Source organism: Danio rerio, chromosome 4 (genome assembly GCF_052040795.2).
Source record: "Danio rerio strain M-AB ecotype USA chromosome 4, GRCz13ab, whole genome shotgun sequence".
Classification (NCBI taxonomy): Eukaryota; Metazoa; Chordata; class Actinopteri; order Cypriniformes; family Danionidae; genus Danio; species Danio rerio.
In genome coordinates, this window is record NC_141024.2 from 17813479 (window position 1) to 17829962 (window position 16484).

The following is a 16484-nucleotide window of genomic DNA, read 5'->3' on the forward strand; positions in this document are numbered from 1 at the left end:
AAACCATCTTTTTTGTTCCAGATTGTTCCTGAAATACAAACACACTCTAAAAGCCTTTTCAAAATGTCAGAAAGCGACTTCCTCAGGTGTATTTCCTCCTACCTGGTGAGTTCACCCCAGCTGACGTCACCTCCACTGCTTCTGGCATGGCCTCCTCTTCCTCTGCTACAGGCAACAAGAGACTCCTACACAAATAAATACCCGCAATTAAATGACAACTTTTTTTATGCTTGACAAAACAACACTAAGAATCAGTACATCAACCAATGCAATTCAAATGTAAAATACAAATCAATTAAAAAAGAAAAATACTCACTTGTCAGATTTTGCGGATACTTTAGAAAGCTGTCCCTCGCCCAGTCTCTATAGATGACAACAGTATGGCATTATGACCCAGTGACACACTCTGAGCACCAACACATACAGACAGTAGATTTCACAAATGCATATGCAAATAAGCAAAGCACACACACAGCTCCATACCTGTCTTACGACATGGCAGATGAAATATAAGAGCTACTCTCTGCTTTACAGAGAGAGAGAAGTGCTAGATACTTACATAATGTGTGTGAGAGCTCTACAGCTGGCAGAGGGAGAGAGAGGATGGTAAAGACAGAGAAAGAGAGAGAGAGGGAGTGACAGAAAGAGAGGGGGACGGAGGGAGGGAGGAGGAGAGCACTTGTACTGGCAGAGTTCATTCAAGTGGGAGTGAAAAAGTGCTATACTTGTTCCAAACATACTGATGAAAAAAACACACACACACACAGCCTGAGCAGAATATTTGATCATCAAGTTCATAAAACTGAAGCAAAATAACAATTAAAGAAGCAACAAACAACACCAGATCTGTTCCGATTGAGTCACAGTCAGCAGGGAAGAAACAAATGTGTGAATAATTGGTTGGTTGCACTTTGCAAAGTTGGTTTGGTAAAGTAAATAGGCTTATGAAAATCTTCCCATATTTTCTGTTGACGTCAAAGGGGTGTCCAATCTGTCGTTTGGTAAAATGGACAGCTAAATAAGGCAGATCAAACCATGGATGGCACTAGGCATGGGCCAGTATATGATTCTGGCGGTATTATCCCCTTGGTTAAATATATCATGGTTTCTCGGTGTTGCGATCGCTGCTCTAAAATATATTCTTTTTTTTTTTTTAATGTCTAAGTAAAAACAAAAATATTTTCCTTTTGAACACAATATATTTTATTCTGAGAAATATTTATAATATTTTGTAACATCAAACATGTCAGGCTGAAAAATTCAAATCAATCTGCACACTGACTTCTTTACAATAAAAAAAAAAATATTTTTGGATATCTTTTCTGCTGGAGATACTGTAGTATCAAAAAAATAAACAAAAGAAAAGTGCATAAAAAAGTCTTACGCACACCTGGTATAGCAGTAAATTTTGGCAGTTTTAAAACCTTGACTTTTCCAAACCGCTGTATACCTCGAAAACGGTTATCGTCCTATGCCTAGTTTTTAACACTAAAGTACTAAGAGTACAAAAGCAAACTTAGTTAAGCACAACTTTTATAAACAACTTTTAATTTTTTTTAAGAATTTTAAAAGCAATTGTCTGTAGACACTTACCAAGAAAAATACTGTTAACATTTATTTAATATTACTTAATATTTAAAATCACTGATTTCTGCTTGAATATATTTCTGTGTTGGTAAATTATTTTTAATTAATCTGATTTATTTATTTTAGTCTTCAATGCGAAATGATTCTTTAGAGACTGTTATGGTGCTTTATTTGGTCGAGATAAATTTCTAATCAAAGTTAAAATAATTTTAATAATTTTTTTTTTTTATAAGTATAAAACAGAATATATATATAACAGAGTATAAATAAGTACACCCCTTATAAATCCATCTTTTAAATTCATATTTTTACTAGGAAGCTATACAATATTATATTTGTGCATATACATTAGATTAATCAGTACTGAAACCAACTCTGGAGCTTATCTAACAAAATAAATTAAGATAACATTCCAAAAACTAGTACACCCAAATTTCTATAAAGAAATATTAAATGCAGATTTTAAAAAGAGGAAAAATCAGGAAAAGCAATAAAGCATTTTTTAAACAATTTAGATGCTAATTTGTAGTTTGTAATTTATTTTGGCAATTTTTTTGCATGAATTAAACTGTATTATCTTTAAATTTCTAAATATGTTTAGTGACTAAAAATGTAATTTTAATAAATCTGTTTAAATGCACCAAAATACATTGCCCATATTCCCTGAGAAATGGATAAAAATATTCATTTTTAAAATGAGTTGTACTCAATTAGACTGAGCACTGTATGTCTAATAATATAATATAGTACATATTCATAGACGTATAGCACTGCCTACTCTTTATGAAGTGGAATGCAGAAAAGCCATCAGATGAAGTACAGTTTGTTTTGGTTGCACGCCTAGTGCACCTGAACATCTCACATCTTATCATTAACTAACAACATACACAAGTCAACAATGAGGCAATTAACAAAGTGCATATGCCCGTGGAAAACATTGGCTTTGCAGATTATTAAAAATAGTTTGTATCTGATCCTGGACAAGCAAGTGTGAAATTACACTAACAAAACCATGTTGTCAGATGCCAGGTGCTTATATAAATTTGCAAAGCAGCTCACGCAAAGCAATTCTAAATACAGAAAGCCGAAGCGCATCACATCGATTAGAGGGTGGGGGCACGTCCTCTCTCATGAGAAGTCATTCCTGCTTACCGAAATCCCGAACCCTCTCAAATCAACCCCCTGCAGGCTTTTCCTTTAGATCACGGCAGAAATGATAGCTTACTCTCTTACTACAAAGGACCACCAGACAGGAAGTTTTTTTTTTTTTTTTTTTAACACAGGAACATGACAAAAGAGAAAAGCAAACTAGAAAGAAACAGAAAAACAAAAGGGGAAGTGGAAGAAAGAGCTAGCGGTGCTACAGATGCAACAAGCTTCCCCTTGGTTTCATCAGCTTCCTCAAACTGACCTGCAAGTCACTCATGTCGGCTCCGGTGGTCAAACGCTCTTCCTCGGGTTCTCCGTTTGTGCCCACAAGCTGCTCGGTCCTGACCCGGGAGGAAAGAGAAAGTTCGTCACTAAATTGCTGTACTGTATTCCTGAACTTTTAGGACTCAACTGCTGTCAGTAACTGTAATATTGTTCTGTGAGATCCAGTATAGCATTGCAAGGGGCGTTTGTCCGAGTCTGGCCAAACAGGTGCATGGTGAGCAGCATGCAAAGCAAGGCTCTGTCAGTAGTAATAACTCCTTAGCAGGTCTACACAAAACAGCCCAACACACAGGAAGAGGACACACATTTGACTAGCAAATTTGATCTTTGGGTATGTGGGGAAGCATTTCGAACGAAAGTAGACCATCATTTTTTTGTTTTGGTGAATCATTAACTAGCACTTTATGGGAGCCAGAGAAAATCCACAAGCAAATGAAGATGTATGGAAATCTAATGTGCACACACATTAAAAAAAACACAGGGTGCTTTATCTCACCTTCCTGTAATGGAATTACCAACTTCAGGATGGCCTGTGGAGGGAGATACCAACTCACAGGTCATAAGGGAGGAAGGTTCAGTAGATAAAATGTGGTCTTTGACTGAGGTGACCTCAAGGTTGTCATAGGTCAAAGGCTGGTCACCTGTAGAAGGGGTTAGAAAGTGTGTTTGAATATGCACATGAAACAGAAAATGTTCCTAAAATGAGCATTTTGTCATGAAAAGGGTTTTATTTCTTTATTATATTTTTTAGTCTATATGTTACTAAATTGATAGAAAGCATTTAGCAGAGAAGGCTGGGTAGAGGAAGAGCTCTTACCAGCACACTCACAGTGGGTGTGAGGCAGAGGAGCAGCCTGCTCGTGGGCGTCCTCAGGCCCAGTGCATTCTGGGAGTCTGTCTTCCTCCTGTGGTGGCCAGAAAAAGATTGAGAAGGCCAGTGAAAATGAACCTCTACACTGCCAGAGAGAAAGACTCCCCAAAGACGAAGAGTTTAGATACTTCTAAATAATTATTCATACAAAAGTGTTTTCCCCCTATTTCTTTAATATACACAACTTTTTTTTATGTAAATCAATCAAAAAACAAACTATAAGCAAGATTAACGAATGATTCACATGATTTAGCATCCTTAGACTTACTTAAAAATAAATGAAAGACAGATTTAGATGAACCAATCTCAGATAAAATTTGGCACAAAATAATGCAAGGAACTTTCTTATCATCCATATGCCTCAGGCATGCTGTAATGCAATTCAAAATTGTTCATCAATTGCACTGGTCTAAAGTCAGACTCTCTAAGATCAATGCTGACATAGATCCCATATACAATCGGTGTAGGCAGGCTCCTGCTACTCTGCTGCACATATAGAATACATATTCTAGCCATACATATTCTGGCTAGAAGACATATCGAGATACTGTATTGTTTAAATGGAAAGACCTTATTTCACATACACATAAGCACTGGATAAGAGAAGTCATGTCTAATCTTAAGTTGGGGAAAATAAGCATACAGTACCTATCAGAGGGTCTGTTGAGACATTTTATAAGGTCTGGCAAATGGAATGGATGGAAATGGACGCACACAACATGGCAATATGTGATAAAAGTAACTAGTGTCATATTTTCATGTCATGTTTTTATCTTTTATTTTATCTATGGACATTTGATTATACATTGTTCTTGAAATAGTGTTCTGGGAAAGGGGTGCTGTTTTTTCCAAATAAAAAAAACTTGGGAAAAAAAAAATCATAGTTAAGACAATCAAGATGCAAATTGTGACAGCACAATTCAGGTGTGATGTGCAGTACTATCACAGTGTGTGTTTGCATGGGCTTTGGTTCTGACGGTCATGCAATTTTCAACAAGCAGTTAGGAACTACAATCCACAAGTAAAACTCCCATCATGCTGCAGGCAGTACATTTACCCAATGACCAATGGCAATGTGGCTTACCATGCTTAAAACGTGTTTTTAAATGTCATGGTAAGCCACTCTAATGTTGTATAATTTGAATTTAAAAGTATCAAACACTCTTTAATATCAGTATGTGTAAATGGTTGATCCAGTGTCACTGAATCATCAGAATGATGTACACACTAACAATAATTATTTCACTTGTTAGTTGATAGTTAATAAGAAATAAATAGAAGAAACCAATATATACCTTTAGAGACATGCAAGGCCTCTGCTCTCCTCCCTCACCTACAAATGGAGCTTCTGAAATAAAGAGAAAGAGACTCAAAAATAGTCTTAACATATTTTACTTGAATAGTGTTTCAAGAAAAACAGGTTACACCATTGGAATAAGGTGGACAAAAATAGATTATACTATTAATATTGGATTATAACTGTTATTTAAAAAAGTAAACTTGAAGTACATTATATGAACAGTACATTTTGATCATGTCATGGACAAAGTTGACTAAGAATTTTTTTTAATCTGACTATTTAGATACCGATGTTCAAATATGGGTAATGCTCACTCCGTAATTAATGCTTATATTTAAGCAGGCATTAAAGATATTAAAAGCACATCAATCTTTAAAAGAAAAGTGCAAAAACTTTCTATTTTCTCTTTGTCTCTGCAAAGAATTCTCTATTCTGATATACAATTTCTTTAAAGTTATCTTCACTTTTGGCTAAGTTTTATGAGTCTAACTGTCATGCCCAGTTACAGCATGATAAGACATTGGGGTTTATGAAGTGACATGCCTGTGTTGGTTAGTCAGCAGTCATGCAGTGGACGAGCAGTGAAGGGGACAAGGTCACAAGGTTTACTTTACATTACTGACCAAAGATGGCAGAAGAACGGGTGAAAGAAAAACCAAAAAAAGGCCTGGAGCTAGAGTGACCCTGCTTTTTTCAGTTTGTGTTTAAGCTTCAGGGATGACTGCCTGCCCCGTGTCACAAAGGATTAAAAAAAGGATTATACAGCCCCAGGAATCTGACACAGACTACTCGTCTAATAAGATTGACCATTTACACTAGACAGCTTTGAAGTCGCAAATGCCATCATACCTGTCCTGACATTCAAAACAATTCTGCTTTTAAGACTTTTCCTTCATTTCCATTTTGCAATTTCAGATTTTATCTTTGAAATTTTTGAACCAGGTTTGCAAACCGAATTCCACAATGGACTTACAATTACGATTCATTTCTCACCATTTGATTCTCTTTCAGATTTTTTATCAGGTAGACACATATGAGAGAGGGTGAAATCTCTTTGTGGCTCCTCGTTCTCCACTCCAGAATCATATGTAGCTTCACCTTCTCCTTCAGACTTTGCTGTGATCTTCTCTTTGTCACTCACAGTCTCTGTTGGTTCCTCCTCCTCCTGTTTCAGGGCCTGAAGTACCTCTTCATCACAACAGAGCTCCTCAAGCATCTGCTGGTCAGGTCCAAGCTCTTGTAGAGGAGGCGACTCGGACAACACATATTCCTCATCCCATTCAAGAGAGGGACCATCTAGCTCTTCCACAACCTGAAGATACACAACACCACCAGTCAATGATGTAAATGTTTCTTGTTGACTTCCAACCGATAGCTTTTGGAGTCATCATGCATTGCGGTATATTTAAACTGAAAAATTATTTTTTTAAAAGTGTATAAAACTCAGGACATGAGGCAAGATCTGAACATAAGAACATTGTGGGGTAGTCGGTCAGTGGCGTCTATTCTCTAGAGAAAAGTTCAAGATGAAGTCAAGTTTCGAACTGGCTCACAAACCACACTTGCCTCCTACACACACACAGCTCCAGGCATCTTGTAATGAGACTGTAAAAGTATCCATCTGTGATCTGCAGAAGCTCGCGAAAATCTTTATTTCTGTTTTGCCCAGGGCTGTTTCAAAAACCCGATGCGAGTTGTAAAGCCCACATATGTTGAAGCATGTGGAGGCAGTGAAAGCAAGCGTTCGATAAAAGCTCAGTACCTGCTGTAGGTGGTCCGGTGTTTGGCTGCTGGCCTCTCTGTTGTCCAGCGGAGTCTTCAGACGATCGACTTCCTCTCTCAACTGCTGCTTCTGATTCTCCTGCTCTTGTACCCTAAAAACGCAGCCCAAAAACAGACTTCATAAAACTTGAGCCTCTATCCAAACCACAAAAAGGAGGTAGCCATAAGAGTATATATTATTTTAGTTAATGAAAGGATTTGCAAGAAAAAAATGGCACTGTTTGTGAGGTCCATAAAAATGTTGTCATTTAAAAAACACTTGTGAGGATGTATGTGTTGAGCTGTGATGCAAAGTGAAAGCCGGACATACTATACCCAATCCGCAGGCCCAAGCAGTGTCCCATTGTTCCTTCGCCTACGTCTTAAAACACAGGTAAATCCCTCTTACCGCCCTGACTTCTTACAACAGCCCCTCTGCCTTTTTATCTACAGGACACTAAGTCTGCCTGCCTTAAAAAACCGTGTTATGTCAGATTAGAAACACCTCTTCACTGAACCAAAAACAGCTTGAGGGGGTCAGCTGGAACAGTACTTTGACAAAAGCTTTTTTTTGAACATGGACTTAATTGGTAATGCTTTGCCCAAAAATTCTTCCACTGAAATGTTTTTATTTTGAAATACCGTGGTGCATCCTGCATTAACATCACTGACATTTGCAATCTAAAGGCATTCTTTTACACACATTAACTGTAAACCAGGTTTTAAATGTAGTAAATATGTGTAACAGGTGTAAATGGGGTCTAAAATGTATTGAGTTTGTCCAGTTTGATCACCTTAAGAGGTAGTTGAAATGCCATTACAGGGTTTCTGCAGGTTTCTTAGGGTCAAATTTAAAACTTTTTAAGACCATTATGAATTAAACTTTAGAATTATACAAGGCTGTACATTAAGAATTTTTTTCCAATGAGCCGGTTACTTTTGCAAATTGTATTTGTATTAATGAATGATCATCTAAAGGAATGTGTTTTCTTTCTCTGATTAGGGAATATGATTTAGAGAATTAGCTTTAAAATGTTTAACAGCTGTTGTGAATTGTATCTCTGTGCAATAAAAAGTTGAGATGAATTATTGGTGATTGGGTGTCAACCCGACAGGGTAGCTTTACCTGGACATAGGAAAATTAAGAGCTGTTTAAAATGATTTAAGACCTAAAACCCAATAATTTATTGAATTTAGGACTTTTTCAGGGCTAAAATTTTGTTTTTGAAATTTAAGACATTAAGACCTCGCAGACACCCTGCATTATATCTGACTGCTTTCATTTGAGCAGACAAAAACAGACAACTTCTTAAATTTTGGTGAAAAAAAGGTCTACAAAAAAGTGTAATAACCAATACAGCACTGCTTATGTAGAAAATATTTTTAAACCATACAGTTTTCTATTCATTACTATAGTGAAACCTCTGTGGGAAAATATTTTGCTCTCACATAAAATTCCAGATTACTAGGATTTTTACTAAAATTGTTGAATAAACATAAAAATAAAACCATAATATTAGCAAACTAACATCAAAACATAGCTTATAAAATGTAATGCTACCTTCTTAGTCTACTCACTTTACAGACAGGTGCAGGATCTCGGTCCGAGAACGTCGCATGTTGCTAGCCATCTTCAGAAGTTCTCTCTCCAGAGAGTCCCTGTACTGGTCCAACTGCTCCAGACTGCGAATCCAGTCAGTCCTCCTCTGTTCAAGCTGCACCTCCAGACCCTACATGGAGTTCACAAGATCAAAAACTAGCTACAATAACAAAATAAAACACACAGTGTGCCAGTAAATAAACATTGAACAGCTAAATAAACAGCTTAATAAAAGCTAAACCTTACAGAAGATGATTCATCAAGACATCTTAAGGTGTGTCAGAATTACTTTGACCCGACATACTGGCCCTGTGCATGGTGGGAATTGGAGTGAGAGAAATATTGGCCTGCATTGTTGACAATCGGGGAAGACCGCACGTACTGGTACGGTCCACTGAATACCCACAATAAGAGGGACCAGATCCAGCAAAGTGGTTAATAACGCAATGTGGTTGATAAAAGATACAAGAAAATGAAGTTCTTATGTAATTTTCAAAATTATTTCTCTATAAAAAGATTTTCTAATGATTTATTTACATATCTACATACACATACAAAATGTTTCCTGCCTCTGTCAGACATGTCTTAAGCGAATAAAATCCTGTCACCTGCATCTTGAGGTCAGTGTTGGCCTCCTGAGTTTCACTGTTCTCTGTAAGGCTTCTGATTGCTGTGAGAAAGGTCAGGCCATCTTCTTTAAATTCCCTTTTCTGAAACGATTCATGTGTGACACACTGTGAACAGTCTACAACATTATGAATCACAAAAAAAGGTGTAGGTGAATTAAACACAATACTAAAGGTCTTTTTAAAGCAGACAATTTTACAGTATTCTGTTGGTGCAACAGCTTTGATGACTGCAGTTTTCAAATAATTTGTGAAACCTTTTACATTTGGAACAATTTAAATAAATGCCTATTTACTAATATAATAGTTGCCATCCTCGGTGTGAAGAGTGCTTAAGCTGTGCAAGTGTAATAGTTGGCTAGTTTAGTTACCAATCTGCTGATCAGAGATTTAAACTCCAGAGACAGCTGCTCTGGAGTAGGGCCTTGAAGAAGCAGAAGAACCTCACGATCTAGAGTCTCATCCAGAGACGATGCAAAACAGACAGAAGTGGACAGATGCTCCAAACCCTGCACAAATGCACACACACAATAATAATAATTCCTTACATTTATATAGCGCTTTTCTGTACACTCAAACCGCTTTACACATTTGGGGGAATCTCCTCATCCAGACCACACACCACACAGTAGCTAATTGATGGAGAGGACCAATTATGATATAGGGATGGTTAAGAGGCCACGTCGGACTAAGGCCAGTGGGCAAACTTGTCCAGGATGATGGGGTTAAACCACTACTCATTTCGAAGGACATCCTGGGATTTTTAATGATTAGGACCTTTGGACCTTGGTTTAACGTTTTATTCGAAAGAAAGACCAAAAGTCACACACACACAACGTGAACACATTCCTATTAATACATTTATTTTTAAAACTAATAGCACACATTTTTTATATGGCTTATATATTTTTAATTCTATTACTGTATTGTAGTTTTCAGCCATTACAATTGAAAAACAAATTGTGAAATAAAATGTCGACACACTCATTGTAAACCTGAAATCTGAAAGCAAAGTGAGGGTGTGGATTACTGAATGTGTTCCCTGGCAGTGGAGTGGGAGTGAGTGTGGGTGGACTAAGAACGGCACATGAGTGCTGGTGGGAGTGGAGAGAAAGAGACACTCCAAATCATGGACAGGACAAAGATAGACAAGGGAATTGCAAACACACTACAAACCTCCAGGGGATTCTGTGCCAGAGCCAGCTCAGTCTGAAGAGAGCCTGAACTCGTCTGATTCAGTCTGTAGGCCACAGAGAGAGAGAGACCCGGGCTGGAAACATATACACACACACACAGCTAGAGGAACATGTGACAGAATCGCTGATGTTTGTTTAGCTAAATAGCATGCAACCAATAAGGTCAAGTAATTTGCCAATACTTTTATTGCTATGAGAGATTTAAATTGCCATGCAATTCTTACATTGTCACATCAGGCTGCATCATCTGCATTTGGCTTTCCAGTTTGTTCTTGTCCGCTCTCAGTAGCTGAAATAAATGTACATAAACATGTTTTTTTCTCATAATACAATTTCTTCACACAATTTAACAATATGGAAAAAAGCAACTCATGTTTACAATTGCTAATCATATTTTATACATTTATTAAGGTTTACGTGCATAGAACTACCTTTCACACTACTGATACAGCAAAAATGAGTGAGAAAAAGAGACGATTCTCCAGTCTTGCAGATTTACATTACATTTGTCTTTTTTTAATATGTATTCTACAATTCTATCGCAAGTTATGCATTTTAATCACAAAAAGAATAGTTTAGCAGATGGTAAACATGCAAAAACATCTTGGGGTAGTGGTTGATAGATTGAGTAGATGTTAAACACTAATCAGCAGCATTTTATGAAAAATGTAAAAGTTTTTTTTTAATACAAACATTCACAAAACTAATCATTAGCAAAAGTTTTAAAATGCTGCTGTATGAACCACCCTTTAAAACCAGAATTTAAGATCACCTCTGTAACTGATGAATACTCCACAACGGCCACCTTTAGTTCATCCATCTGTTTATTTTTCTAGAGGAGAAAAAGTCAGTTCTGTTATAATACTGGACAAATATAATTTTATATGATGGCCAGTTATATAAACATAACCAAAAGAATAATGATAACACTAAACAATTCCAAGTAATGATTGGAGGAAAGCACAATTAATCAAATCACTTGGCTTTAATTTGTACATTAAGAGTGACATGGATATTATTTTGATCATTCTTTTAGTGATACGCAATAACTGACCTCCTGAATTAATGACTCCTTATCAGCCAGAATGGCATCAAATGAATGAATTTGAACCTGAGTGTATAGAAAAATATTAACCACCATAACAGATGTATTTTAGGGGGGGCATAAGATGATGAATGAGTGAACTAAAACCGAGCCTACCTGAAGATCAGCATTAAGGTCACAAAGGTCATTCATCTTTTTCTGAAGTTCCTCTGCCTCCAGGGTCACTTTCATGTTCTTAATAAGAAAAAAGGGAATTGGAGATGAATGTTGACTATTTAACCTGGTCATTTGGATTAATTACATGTACTGAGTCATACCTCCTCTTGTAAAGCAGCAATCTTGGATATGAGGCTTTGGTTTTCACGTTCCTATAAAAAAGCAAAGGTTATATAATGTGCTCATGTTTGATTTAATAACACATATTGTCAATGTCAATATTACTAGCAAGATAGTGTGCATCCGGCAGCTAGATTTGTTTACTCTAAATGTTTGTATATGCTTGGTTAATATAATACAACTATCAATCTCATTATGATCATACAGCTTGTTATCTGTTTGCATTAGTTTATGAGTTTCATAACTTGACTGATTAACATTTGAACTGCCGTCAATGAGGTGAGAGGGTCGCACCATCTGTTTTCTTTGAGCTGCGGCCTGAGCTCGGCTTTCTTCTGAAGATGTCAGACTCAGCTTCATCTCCTCAACTTCTTCTTTAAGCATCTTCTCCTTCTGCAATAATTGCTGCCCCCTACAGGATTAGAGATGGTAGTGAGTCTAAAGACATGTTATGGAATCTGAACATTCAGATGTAAAAATAAATAAGTATATAAAAAAAAACGAAGAAATCAGTACTGAACATTTTAGCTTGTGTTTTGAGCTCTTCATTTTCCTCGATGAGTTTCTGGTTGGTGTCTTCCATGTTTTCCACTGCCTGCTTTAATTTGCGAACCTCTTCCTGCAGCTTTTGGTTATTTAGCTGCAAATCGGCTACACAGAAGACCAGATCTGATGTCTCCCTGCACAAAATTACCATAAAGACTAAATAAAGCATTGCATTACATCTCAAAAATTACAATTATTCTGTAAATGAAGTATTATAAAACTTTCAAGTATCAATCATATTCTTGATAATGCGTGAACCGATTGTAACTAAAAAACAGAAAATGACACCTTTCCGAACACCCTGAACTGCCTGTACAATCATGTTGATTTTTTGTGTACTACTTGCATATCCAGATCTACATGGTTTATACAGTAGTCTCAGATATTCTTTATTTAACAGTGCAACTTTATAGTGGTAATGTAATTTTGATTACCAAATTTGTCAATATTTTGTTGGTAAATGTCTATGTCCCTATGATCAGATGCTTTCTTTACTTCTGCTTTCTCATCTCTGTCATATTTGTTGTTTGAGATAAAAGCATGCTTCAGATATGTCTTTTGGAAGTGTGGATGGGAAGTGAGTGGTTATTAACAGTATTTCACTGCAAAAGTATTTCCAATTTCCTTCCTTCCTTCTTATCAAAGAATGAAAAAGCACTTAGCTGTGAGTTTTGAATCACGTTCAGTCTCTTATATCATTGTCAATGAGTGCAAGCAAATGAGTTTTGGCTGTTCACTAACAGCCAACAAATGTTGCTGATAACAAGGGTTTCCAAATTCTACATTTAACTATTTTGATTATTAACTATAACAAATAATAATTTTATCATAAGACTTCAGACCTAAAGGTTTTTAAAATCATAAGCACATAATCTTTTCAAGTGTGTCCACTTTTTTGATTGACAGATAAAATCAAAACAAGCATCAAACCACACGATAGTCCTTTGTACATAAACAACTTGCACACTTACAGGTCAGCTCTGGAGGCTTCCCCTCCGAATGCTTCTAGGCTACCTGAGGTCATATTTAGTAGAGCAGATCTCTTTGCTATAGGAAAGAAAGCATGATTAATATAAAGAACAAACAAGAAAAATATCATAAACAATGAGCTTTTGACATTTTGAGGAAGATCTCACCTGATAAACTGTCTCGTAGTTTGGATGATTCCTGTTGAGTGTCATTCTTTAAGTCCTTACTAAACAAAAAAGGGGATTGTTAGTTGGGTTGCTATCTTTTTGAAAAATTGTCATGAGGAACATATTTCAAGGAAGGGCCTTGTGATCAAAACTGATTGATAACAAACTGATGAAAATCTCCAATTTGTCTTTGGTTGAGTTGGCAACATCTACAAAAGACATACCGCACATTGATTGCCACAAAAACAGCTTCCAATGCATTTGCAAAAAAAAACAAAAAAAAACAACCAACAGATATTTTCTGTTTTTCTGCAACATTTTCCAAACTGTTTCCAGACTCAAAAAAGGGGCTCGAACACCCACTTCATGGACACAAAACCAGAAATGTGCATTTAACGAATAACTAAAATGACCATTAATGCAGCAATCCACTTTGAATTGGCGGTCTAAATATGAAACGAATACAAGCCTATCTTCATACCCCTGATTCCGGCAGTCTTCAATCCACTCCTTCATAATGGCATGATATGTGTCCAGGTCTATGGAGATGTCCTTGCGCTCTGGGTCCAGCATATTGCAGAGCTCCTCCAATCCGCTGTCCTCTGAACTTCGGCAGGTGGTGTGTCTTAAGAAGTCCACAATATGCGATACGTAAACTTTCCCTGCAACATAACGCTGTGTGTTACTATGGTTATAGTGACTACAGTCAAAGATGACCTGGGTTTTATCAGATGCCATCCGACAAAGAACCTAAGAAAAGAAAGTAAGCAAAGCAACACCTACTAGTTCTGAGTCACCATGACTATGTCTGCGCAAATTGAAGCAGTATGCATAAAAGTCTGCTACTTTAATGTCTTTTAAAGTGTGCTTGAACAAAACCTCATTTTGCATTCACTTACACAGCAAGTTGCCATTGCATTTATTTGTGAGAATGCTGGTGTATAAAAGAAACTTTTGTTCCCACAGCGGTCTGATCTGCACAGACACAGCACATCAGGTCAGAGACATCATGAGGAGAGATCAGGACTTCAATGAGGACAGATCAGAAGGTCTAAGTCTCTCTGTGAGAAGAGGGAAGTCTGACTGCTGCGGGGTCTGAATGAGTCGATGTTGTCAGATGCTCTTTGAGGTTACTTCAGTTTAAACAAACAAAACCACAAGTATTGTTCTTTCAGTGCTTCTCAACCTGCTGATGAATAACATCTAAATTATGTTAGGGATATAGTATTCTATAACATATCAAAATTTTTATGCAATCATATAACTGAAATAGTAGTTAATGTTTGTGGGTGGCAACAAAAAAAAATGCTTTATTTTTTCTTCTCACATAAGTCACTTTCATACCATGCAGCTTTCTCTTGTTCAGCGTGACTAACTTGAAACAAAAATCATGTGAAATCTTCACTGGATTTTTCCAGCAATAATTGACTATATAAATCGCAATGTGAGACACCTTTACTGTTAACAGATCATCAGTGTATGCTACTCTAAAGAGAAAAAGAAAAGTATTGTCTTTGCAAACTTTTATCAAAACACAAGACCTTTTTTTATGATCATTATTCTTATTTTAGCTTTTTTAAGCAGCATTTATTATTTAGGCTCAGGCTTTTAGACTTTGTTAAACAATATTGATACTAGGGTTGCTCGTATTGATCGGCCGGAGATCGTTAACAGCCGATAATCGCAACAACATTCAAACAATACTCACCAAATTGGCCTGTGAAGTGATCACAAGTGTTTGCTTACGGGTTTACAAGCGGAGGAAGATGCATTTTAACTTCTTTAGCAAATATGCACTCCAAACTTTTTATTCATTGACGCATGTTGAATTATTCTTCCATCATTTTCAAAGTTTCCAAATTGCATTTATCTTACAAAATTTTTAATCTGTTTTACCTATTATTTTTTGTGAAGTTGCTTCTGACCATGACGTGTCCACACTAAATGGTTATAAAGTACATGTTTAAATGATTAAATGCAACATCCTTTATTTATTCTCTTAGGTAAGGTGAGATCTCCACTTAAGCATCACACTTAAAAGAAAATGTGCTTTATCAAGGTTTCTACATGTTTCATCAAATCAATTTTAAAACGTAACAGCTTTTTAAGTCCATTATGTATGAAATTTTAAACGTACACAAAGCTAAACGCTAAGGATTGTTTACTTATGAGCCATTTAAAACATTAAAAACAAATGTTACTGTAAGGAAGATAATTAAACCATTTGTTTATAAATAGAGTTTGTAAATAGAGTTGATAAATAAACTTTTGTAAAGAATTTTATTGAGATGGAACGTTAGTGAGTGGATGGGTGTGGGTCTGATTGGGTACCTTTATATGGACATGACAAAATTAAGACCTGTTTAAAATGATTTAAGACCTTCAACACAATATTTCAGTAAACTTAAAACCTTATAAGGTCTAAAATTTAGATTTTGAAATTGAAGACATTTTAAGGCTTTTTAGGACCCCACAGACACTCTGTTTATGCAGTGTTAAAGTTATATGAAGCTTGAAGGATCAGAATCGGTACTCTGTACCAGCCGATTACCATGACGAGGAATCGGTACTCTGTATTGGCTCCAAAAATCTTGATCGGAGCATCCCTAATTAATACAAACTACATTCAAATTATTTCAGATTGGTAGCACCAAATCCTGACCTTCTGTTTCATGTTTATAGTAAATAGTATAATAAATATTTACTCACACAAATGTAGTATGTTAATTAAAAACAATTAGGAAAATGTTTTGAACGTAATCTCAAGGAATTGCAAATAATCTAAGTGTTTTAAGAATAATGGGTATGGCTACACAACATTTTTTTAAATCTAAAAACATGGTATGCATTGTTAATTTCCACAACAAAAGCATTTAAAGAACAATACCATACTCATCCCTGTGTATAGGCATGCACAAATGAATCAGTTTTGAATTTTTGTCATGTAACCATACCTTAACAGTATTATCTACATGAGTAGTGCTTGCTTAAAAAAAAAAAAAAAAAATCTATATGAATAAATATATCTATAACTTTTTTACTGAGG

At 36.1% G+C, this 16484-nt stretch overlaps 1 protein-coding gene across 28 annotated transcripts in view; it reads right to left on the minus strand.

The window, feature by feature from the left end:
• The window catches only part of irag2 (inositol 1,4,5-triphosphate receptor associated 2), a 29260-nt gene that overhangs the window by 7079 nt on the left and 5697 nt on the right, over positions 1 to 16484 (minus strand). For 9 of the 28 annotated variants that reach the window (XM_087247351.1, XM_087247346.1, XM_087247341.1 and 6 more), the window contains exons 4-25: positions 13920 to 14100; positions 13439 to 13497; positions 13274 to 13349; positions 12278 to 12436; positions 12051 to 12168; positions 11738 to 11788; positions 11577 to 11654; positions 11430 to 11486; positions 11148 to 11207; positions 10600 to 10664; positions 10356 to 10449; positions 9551 to 9688; positions 9162 to 9263; positions 8532 to 8683; positions 6955 to 7066; positions 6186 to 6504; positions 5188 to 5240; positions 3839 to 3926; positions 3518 to 3662; positions 2999 to 3077; positions 317 to 363; positions 103 to 185 (exon numbers count right to left, since the gene is read on the minus strand). In XM_087247351.1, the coding sequence (XP_087103477.1) occupies positions 103 to 185; positions 317 to 363; positions 2999 to 3077; positions 3518 to 3662; positions 3839 to 3926; positions 5188 to 5240; positions 6186 to 6504; positions 6955 to 7066; positions 8532 to 8683; positions 9162 to 9263; positions 9551 to 9688; positions 10356 to 10449; positions 10600 to 10664; positions 11148 to 11207; positions 11430 to 11486; positions 11577 to 11654; positions 11738 to 11788; positions 12051 to 12168; positions 12278 to 12436; positions 13274 to 13349; positions 13439 to 13497; positions 13920 to 14100 (2316 nt within the window). Of the gene's footprint in view, positions 1 to 102; positions 186 to 316; positions 364 to 2998; positions 3078 to 3517; positions 3663 to 3838; positions 3927 to 5187; positions 5241 to 6185; positions 6505 to 6954; positions 7067 to 8531; positions 8684 to 9161; positions 9264 to 9550; positions 9689 to 10355; positions 10450 to 10599; positions 10665 to 11147; positions 11208 to 11429; positions 11487 to 11576; positions 11655 to 11737; positions 11789 to 12050; positions 12169 to 12272; positions 12437 to 13273; positions 13350 to 13438; positions 13498 to 13919; positions 14101 to 16484 lie in introns of all 28 variants that reach the window. The other 19 variants (XM_087247354.1, XM_087247349.1, XM_087247344.1 and 16 more) reach the window with 3 other exon arrangements.